The sequence below is a fragment of the Mchenga conophoros genome, linkage group LG23 (assembly GCF_057382185.1).
Source record: "Mchenga conophoros isolate Kocher_MC1m ecotype Shallow Benthic linkage group LG23, M_conophoros_male_GT1.1, whole genome shotgun sequence".
NCBI lineage: Eukaryota > Metazoa > Chordata > Actinopteri > Cichliformes > Cichlidae > Mchenga > Mchenga conophoros.
In genome coordinates, this window is record NC_140547.1 from 22,769,864 (window position 1) to 22,779,327 (window position 9,464).

The 9,464-nt window shown below is 39.6% G+C and overlaps 1 protein-coding gene across 1 annotated transcript; it reads left to right on the forward strand.

Moving 5' to 3' along the window:
* Positions 1–3,304: 3,304 nt before the first annotated feature.
* Positions 3,305–4,063, forward strand: LOC146547235 (C-type lectin mannose-binding isoform-like). The gene has a single exon (XM_085263848.1). It carries the CDS (start codon positions 3,305–3,307, stop codon positions 4,061–4,063), a length of 759 nt encoding a protein of 252 aa, XP_085119974.1.
* The last annotated feature ends 5,401 nt before the right edge of the window (positions 4,064–9,464 follow it).

Sequence of the window (9,464 nt, forward strand, 5' to 3'; positions counted from 1 at the left end):
GCCGCCCCGCCCTCTCCTGTCTGCGCCGCAAGCAGCAGGCGCACCTCGCAAACGAAGGGCGTCCTTACTCCCAGCAAATGGGCGATAGAAAACCGATCGGTGCCTGTACCATTCCCAATATGTGCTGGTTGAAGTCGGGGGAGCATGAGTACGAGCATTTTTTTTTTGCCGATGCCCGTGATGCCGCCTACCACCACGATGCCGCCCCGGGCAACCGCCCGTATCGCCCGTATCTAAAACCGCTAATGTATATATATATATGTGTGTTAGGGGTGCAACGATACACAAAATTCACGGTTCGGTTTGGTTCGATACTTTGGTGTCACGGTTCGATATTTTTTCAGTACAAAAAATGTTCACGCCTTTTTAATTTGTCATTTATTAAAATTATAAAAATATATTTTAACTCAAAAGTACAGTTTTTAAATTTAATGTTGCTGAAACAACAAAGTAAAAAAATAAATATATCTGATTGAGGAATCACTCATCTTTGGAAAAGAGAGTTTATTACAGAGAAATGTCTCTTTCCAAAATAAAAGCTATACTATACGCTTCTTCTGGGCTATATTCTCAGCAGCATATTAAACATATCAGGTCCCCATAAGGAGAATCATGTGCTAACGGCTGTCTAAATGACTCGGGTAAAGTTTGTAGCATGCCTGCTTGTTGTTTTTGTCTGCTTCCACTTGTCTTTGCACTAGGATGATGTCGGAGTAAATGTGCAGTCATATTCGTTGTGTTCCCAGTAGTGCTGTCAGCAAGAAGGAACACGAGAAGCTGGAAAAATACCAAGGGCTCAGAGAAAAACTCGAGAGGATGTGGAGGGTGAAGGTAATGGTGGTCCCCGTGGTAATCGGAGCACTAGGTGCGGTGACTCCCAAGCTAGGCGAGTGGCTCGCGCAGATCCCTGGAATAACATCGGAGATCTCTGTCCAGAGGAGCGCAGTCCTGGGAACAGCTAAGATACTGCTCAGGACCCTCAAGCTCCCAGGCCTCTGGTAGAGGACCCGAGCTTGAAGGATAAACCGCCCGCAGGGGCGTTTTATTTTATTTTTTTATATATATGTATATATACAAATGTATATACATATACATATGTATATATACATTATAATGAGACTAGGTCACAGTCATGTCTGTCTCAAAGTGTGCTCCCTCCACCTTTAAACATGTACTTTGTATTTTTGTTTTCTTGAAATTTTCATTCCAGGCACGATGACGTAACAATATGAAAAACTGCTTCCACTTGGCATACAAAAATATGATTTGTTTGTCTTACATTTTGCCTTAAGCAAATTAAAAATTTGTTTAGTGTCTTCTGTGCAACAAAGCCTGGGCTTTATTGTGTGAGGAAAACTGTGAAACTAATCTTATGTTTGTGATTAGTTTTATGTTATCATACAAAAATATGACTTGTTTGTCTGACGTAAGGCCAAGCAACACTTGCATTTTGCCTTAAAGCAAATGAAAACTTTGTTCGGTATTTTCAGTCCAGGAAATCCCAGTGAACCTCCGACAATGTGAACCTCTGCAAATAATCTTATGTTTATGATTGTTTTTGTTTTTTTTGCTTTGTTTGTTAGCAGAAAATATGGATGGCTCTGCATGAACTCTTTACAGGATGAGAGGCCACTCATCTCCCAGACTACACAAGACAATAGACACCCAGGTTAAGTTCATTATGCTCCTCTCCTATATCTCTCCCCCGCCTGCAGAGTGAACTCCTGGAGACCAGAGGACTTCTTCAAGGATGTAACAGCCTCCCCTCGAGTTGAAGAGCCCCCCAGTTGGCTCCTCACGCCAGGGCTGAGCCCCCATGCACCCACCCGCCCACAACCTCGGCGACACAGCAGAATGCTCGCCACAGGCCCACCCAGGGGCAGCTAGATCAGTAACCTTTCGTCTGTCAGCACAGACCCTCCCCCAGCCCCGCTGCATGCAGCCATGAGGAAACCATCATCTAAGAGCCACCAGAGCCCGTAACCAGGTCGTGACCACAACCCCAGGTTGAGCCCGCCAAGGAAGATGTTTCTAGGGCATCCTCCGACGCCCCAAGCCTGTCCCTGCTGTTTCCGTTTTTTTTTTTGTTTTTTTTTTACCTCAAACAACTATCAACCTCAGATGAGAAAAATGAAACTAATCTTGATTTTCATCTTTAATGATCCAGAACCAGATATCCTGTAGTGACCAAGTTCATCCATTATTTAAATAAAAGACCCCTGCAGACTACTTAATTGGGTTCTTAATTTGTTTCTTTTTTCTAATTTTAGAAGATCAGATGAGGTGTCAATGCATACTAATACAGAAATACAGAACGTGAAAATGTTCACAAACAAGCACCAGACATAAGATAAGATAAGATAAGATAAGATAAGATAACCTTTATTAGTCCCACACGTGGGAAATTTGTTTTGTCACAGCAGGAAGTGGACAGTGCAAAAGTTATGAGGCAAAAATTAGAATACAATAAGAATAAATACAGTACACAACTGTACAGAATAGAATAAAATAAAATACTATATACAGTAGAATAAAATAAAATAAATATACAATAAGATAAAAATAGAATACAAATACAAATACTATATACAACTGAGTAAAAATACAACGATGACAGAAAGGATTATTGCACTTAGTATTATTGCATATGTATGGATGTGTGTGCTTGATCAGTTAAAGTCTTTATTATGGAGTCTGACAGCAGTGGGGAGGAAAGACCTGCGAAATCTCTCCGTCCCACACCGTGGGTGCCGCAGTCTCCCACTGAAGGAGCTGCTCAGTGCTGTCACAGTCTGCTGCATGGGGTGGGAGATGTTGTCCATCAGGGATGACAGCTTAGCCGCCGTTCTCCTGTCACTCACCACCTCCACTGGGTCCAGAGGGCATCCTAGAACAGAGCTGGCCCTTCGGATCACCCTGTTCAGTCTCTTCCTGTCCCCAGCAGAGATGCTGCCGCCCCAGCAGACCAAAATGGTCATTCAAGTTTAGATCCACTTCAGAATTCAAAAAATCTTGCTTGTTTACTTTCTTATGACGAATTAATCACACTGTATTTGTTAGATTCTTGTTGCAATTCTACTCACAAGAGGACAATATAAACATGAATTGACCAAAGCTAAAATACAAATGAACAGCACGTGTGATTTGTCACATGGCTGCTAAATACTATAGGTTCAGTGAAGGGAAGGGCCGCCTCAATGCAAATATTTTGTGACAAATACGAAAGGCTCACAGCTTTGACAAGTACCATCCCTCCTCTTTTAACCTTTATCATTAGAGCAAAATACTTTAAAACAAGTAAACAATGGATCTATTCTTCATGTGCATCCTGCTGAGCTTCTCTGGAATTTTTACCAAGTATGTTTATATTGAAGATGAAAAGAATTGGCAGGATGCTCTGACACACTGTCGGCAGCAATACACAGACCTGGCTCCTGTCAGTAATGAACAGGATAATCTCAAACTTCAGCAGCTCTCTGGTATTCTCAATAGTACATCCTGGCCATGTATCTGGATAGGAGCGGAAAGAAATTGCTCCAACAGGGAGCAATGGCTGTGGTCAGGGGGTGGAGTGACTACCACATGTTTCTGGTCACCAGGTGAGCCTAACGACTGTTTCGGTGTTGAAGACAGTGGCTGTCTGCAGAAAAACGGGTGGAATGATGCAAACTCACAGGAACACAAAGCATTCTTCTGCTACCGCGCAGTAGTAGTGGAGGAGCAAAAGACTTGGGAGGAAGCTCTAGAGTACTGCAGGGAGCACCACGATGACCTGGCCAGTGTGGCATCTGAGACCGAGATGCTGCTTATCCAGAGAGAACTGAAAAAACATAATCCCGCTGAACATGTCTGGATTGGTTTGCATTTCTTCTCTCTGGTTGGACAGGCAGGCTGGCTGTGGGTGGATAGGCAGGAGATGGACTACGAGGCCTGGGATGAAGGGGGGAAACCAGCATGTCCTGATCCCAGGATGGAGTGTGCAGCCATACAGGTGACAGAAGGGACTGAGGGTGTTTGGGGGGCTCATGACTGTGAAGAGAAACTTAATTTTGTTTGCTACTGAGGAAATATGCTTTGCAAAATCAATTTTAAATATTCATTTTTGTTACTATAGTTGCTTGGTAGTGTCCTTTGTTCATTGTTCATTTTGCTCCTTGATGTGAATTTCTTGACAGAAGTCTGGTAGCATTGGAGTTCAACTCTGTAAAATGAAATAATAACAATATTTTTTTTAATGTGATGCCGTTTGAGATTATCCTTTTGTTTGCATGCAGAGTGAACCCACACAATTTGCAGTGACCATAGTTGTGTGAAACTCTGCTTCTCAAAGAGATTGAATTCCTCCGGCTCTACTTTATCCAAAAGTAAAATAAAAAAAACTGGATGTTAAATAATACAGAGGTTTAAAACAACGCGTTAACGAGCTAACCGTGCTAACACGTTGACGCTGTGCAGCCCCACGCACGTGGCGATCCACGATAACTTGCTAACGGAGATTGTCCTCATTAATGCGGTTATGGCGCTAATGTCATGCTGACAGCACTAATAATTATATGTATAGCTAGGTATGTAGTCTATTCAATCTGACTTATCAATATAATGAATGAGCAATGTACTCTAATCAATTAAATTCTTTTAATGCCTATATTTTTTTTGGCATGATTCACCTTTGACCCTGGCAAACTTCCATTTTTTATCTACTGCAGAATATTTTTAAGGGGTTATCTGCTTTAAAAAGCCAGGCCTGGAAAATCTCAGTCATGTTTTTCTGTGTTTTATCCTCAGCTACTTTGACATAAAAGGATCTGCTGTGATGCTTGCACATCTGGCAAAGTGTCAGCTTTGTTTATAAAATATGTAATGATAAATGATCAGAATTATTATATTTCTGACTGTCTGAGTCAAAATTGAATCGAAATTGAATTGAGAATCGAATCGAATCTGGACCATCGGAATCAAATCAGTTATAGAAATAAGTGACAATATCTAGCCCTATTTATAATGTCTGTTTAAATGCTTGTCTGTGATTATTTTCATGTTGCCTCGAAATACAATATCTCCCTCTGCTGTTACATAAAACTTCTGCATGTGTGTACATGGAGAAGTAAAGTGTAAAATGGACACTCACTTGTCTATTACATATTTTGCAGTGATTCTCGGGTTAACTAAGTGAGACATACAGAAAAATATATTAACATGTGGTGGATTTAATGGATGATCATGTTAAAGTACAACATAGAAAAGAAGATAATGTAATCATTGTAATGAATGACTGAAGTTTGCTTCAAACCATTTGAATAAAGGTTACACAGAGAGAGAGCGCAGAAGGGTGAGGCTTAGTATAGAAATACACAGTCAAATCATACAGTGTGGACATCAAGGAGGGGAGGAGAGAGAAGAAAAAGAACGATACAAACACCATGCCAACAAAATGAGTTGTTCTTCCTCTAGTTTTCTGTGATGGGCAGAGAACTTCAGAAGATCTAGTCTTGGGAGTTCATTGTGGGAAATTACAGCAAAAATGCCAGAGGATAAACCACCGCTGAAAAATTATAATTATAATGGAATACTGATAATAACATCCGTGCATATGCATGTACACACCTGTGCATTCATACATGTGTATGCCAAAATAAAAATAAATAAATGGGTATGCATCTGTGTATAGTTAAAAAATTAATTAAATCAGATAATCAAATGCCAATATTAGTAAACAAAACTGGAAGAAATTTGCTGAAGGAAGGATAGAAAAAAATAAATACATCACAAAAGGATGAAAGAAAAGAAAAGAAAAGGGAAGGTGCAGCTCATAGAACACAAAAGAGCTGCTAGAGGTAGCACTGTCAGAAATGATAGTCCTATGTGTTTGCTGACTTCTAACATTTGGCACCATCTTTATTTTCTTTAGACTGTGATCAGCTAGCTATGAGTTGCCCCCAGGCTTTATCACAACCACCAGATTCTGGGAAGAGAGTCTATTTACCGTATTAGTGATGGGATTTCCGGCTCTTTTTAGAGAACCGTCTCTTTCGGCTCCCAACCGGCTCTTCAGGTCGTTTTGTTGCTTTAATTAATTTATTATTAACAACAATATAAAATTATGCACAAAAGGAATTACTAATGTAAAAAACAAACAAACATTGGTTTTATTTATAAATGTTTATATATAAATATATATGGTGGCCCCTAGAGAGAACGCACGTACAAACTCCAAAACACCTTTCTAGAGTTAACTGAACTTCCAAAACAGAGCTACCTAGATCACTTAAATTACACAATTAAAAGCATATGTGTATTGTTCGTGTATTTATACACAAACACTCGTATATATTCAAATAATTAAAAAAAATGTTCATTTACCTGGTACCACCACACATCAAATCTGGTACTTCCTGGCTTGTGTAGCCACTAAGTAACAAAAGCTCAACACTGCCCCTAGCATCTTGGAGCACTTCTGTTGCGTTTTGTATGTGTTTTGGAGTTTGTACATGCTTCTGAGTTTTTACTTGCTTTGTCTCTAGGGGCCACCGTAAATATACTGTTATTTATTCACTCCACATAAAAAGTAATAAATCAATCATATAATACAAAAAACAACTATTTACATTTCATCTTTTAGCTAATTACATTTTCAGCTTTTTCCTTCTAAACAAATTTAAAGTGAAACAACACAAAACACTACAAATATAATCCAGTGTGCTTTATGGTCTGAAAAAACCGGTAAATGGCAGCCAGATTACTCTCTTCTTAGTACAGAAAACACTGGACCGTGGAGTTACATAGTTGGTAGTTTTCTGCTCTCTCTCATTGTCAGAGGAGTCTTGCTGGAGATGGGAACATTCTGAAGAAGTCCTCAATCCTGTTGACATGCCTTCTTCAATGGAAGCTGAGTCTAGGGAAAGTGGCAGCAGAGAGAGAGATATCTGTTCTCTAGTCAAAGTCAACTTTATTTGTCAATTCTGCCACATGTACAGGACATACAGAGAATAGAAATTTCGTTACTCTCAAACCCTAGATGAAATAGCAATGAACATTTAAATATAAGAGAGTGATTAAAAAATGCAAATAAAATAATTAAAAAGTAAAAATTTAAATAAATACAATACAAATTAACAAGAAAGCTATACAATATACAATATACAGTATTCAGGTAAGGGTAAATGACAATGAGTGTAAACCAGGCAGAGTAGTGCAAATAGGCAAATAGTGCAAATGGAGATTTAGTAATGTACAGTAAGAGATAGTATAACAACAAAGTCTTATGAGGTAGTGGCAGTCCAATGCTCCACAAAGTGACTGGTAACTGGTGCAGGCCAGTGAGTGAGTCAGAGTGTGTGTGTGTGTGTGTGTGTGTGTGTGTGTGTGTGTGTGTGTGTGTGTGTGTGTGTGTGTGTGTGTGTGTGACAGAGTTCAGTGAGACCATGGAGGAGCGCTGACCCTATGACCTGAACCTGTTAAGGAGCAGACAATGGATATGAGAAGAGGGTTTGTTAGTTTCTCTCTCTGACCACTGCAGGGTGCTGATCACTCACTTATATTTTCATGTTTTTGTTTTCACTTCCTTTTAACATCAGCAGAGTGGGTGATTTGCATTTTGCATTGCCTCGAGACACCAGTTGCATCTCTTCCTTATATCTAAACTCCAGCCAGTAAACATTTAATTGAGTGGAAGGTGAAGGCATATCTACACAAATTTTTTAACAAGTATACATGGATTTATATTGCTGTCATATTCCTATTGACGAACACAGGAACTACCCAAAATTACAAAAATACAGAATAAAATTTCTTTTAAGTCCAGTTCTGTGGTTGTAAATGGCCCTGCCTGCCTTTCTTTTAGTTAACATGGAACTTTTATAAGTTAGGAATGATAATAAGATAGGAAACAATTAAAATAACAAATTAAAATTTTCGCAAGTGCAAAATTTGTTTTTCTGTGCTGAAATATTAAAACAGTCTCTAAGGAGTGCAGCACAGGAACAAAATGTTAATTTGGGGGGAAATTTCTAACAAAACTGTTCTGGTCTTTGACGTGTGTGTTCACATTGGAATCAACTGTGTGAAGTGCAGACCACTAACCATAATAGAGACCCATGGTGCTTCTTGTCATGACATGTTTCTGTAGGAAATTTGTTTGCATTCCACTTGACCCACTCTAGATTCATGCTACCAGACACTTACTACTGTCAAATGTTTTCTAAGCCAGTGTATCATTTAAGGTTTCGCAGAAGCCATTTCTCTCTCCTGTGGTGGTGGTTCTGCCTCACAGGAAATACAAGAATGTTGTCCCCACTGACTGAAATCACGGGCTGTTCTGTCTGCTGCAGGCATGCTAGTTTACTTGACATTTTCTATGGTGCTTCATTGTAGTATCTTGTTTTTCTTTTCAACGCTCCACATCTGCTTTGATGGCATATCTTTAATGAATGCACTATGAGGCCAGCTTCTATAATATTAGGGGATCAATTTGGGGCTTTAAAGCACGTTTGTAGCACTTGCATTTGCGAGCCCAACTGGATCATTGACCATAGGGTAAATCCTTGGGCAGTTTGCCATCAAGCATCATGACCACAACACAGCTGAGCAGTCAGGGCCATTGGGTACACTGTTGGCTTTCCTACACAGGACAAAACTTCAGTGTTAGAGAGCTTGTCTTTCCAAGTGACTGAAAACAAATGATGCTGCTGCATTTGGTCAAACTGCCCAAGCTTCTGGTATGAGCACTGTCCGAATTCGAAAATGTTGAGCAATGGAACAAACAAACAGAGGCCCAGAAGAGTGCAGTCAAACAATGATTTATTGAGTACATGCGTGGGAAGATGTATACTGCAACACCAGCATCGATCTTCACCGAACAGCTCAATTGAGAATGGTTTTATTCATGTCAGGGTTCAACCCCTTCTGCGTCACAAATGAACATAATATGCATCAGTTACAGTAACTAATCAATTAATCGACTCTTTTAATGAGCAGAACATGCAAATGTGTATACAATGATTATAGCTGCACCTGTAATAAAAAGGTTAATATGATACCAGTAGCTTTAATAAACTGTTTAATGCAATGTTAATGATAAAGAATATATGGTAGCAGTAAAATAATTTCTGTATCTCCACAGCACCATGTCACAAAACCCTATATGAGAAATAATATGAACACAGCTCTGTAAACCTTGCACTTCAGTAGACACTTGGTAGTTGAATATTTTATGATCGGACAGGATCTGAAGCAAACCAGAAGCAAAGCAATATTTCCTGACATGAAACTTGGTTTCCGGATCAATGGAGGTGATAGATGTATTTGTGCTTTCTAACTAGCAAAACAGCATTAAGTTGAGTGTTAGAAATACAGATGACTGGATCTCCGTACAGGAAGTGAGATGATGGCTGGTATAACCAAAGTGTTTTTGCTGCCCTAGTAAAACAGCTGGTGACCTTCTGCAGTTCATAGAAAGAACAGCAAGA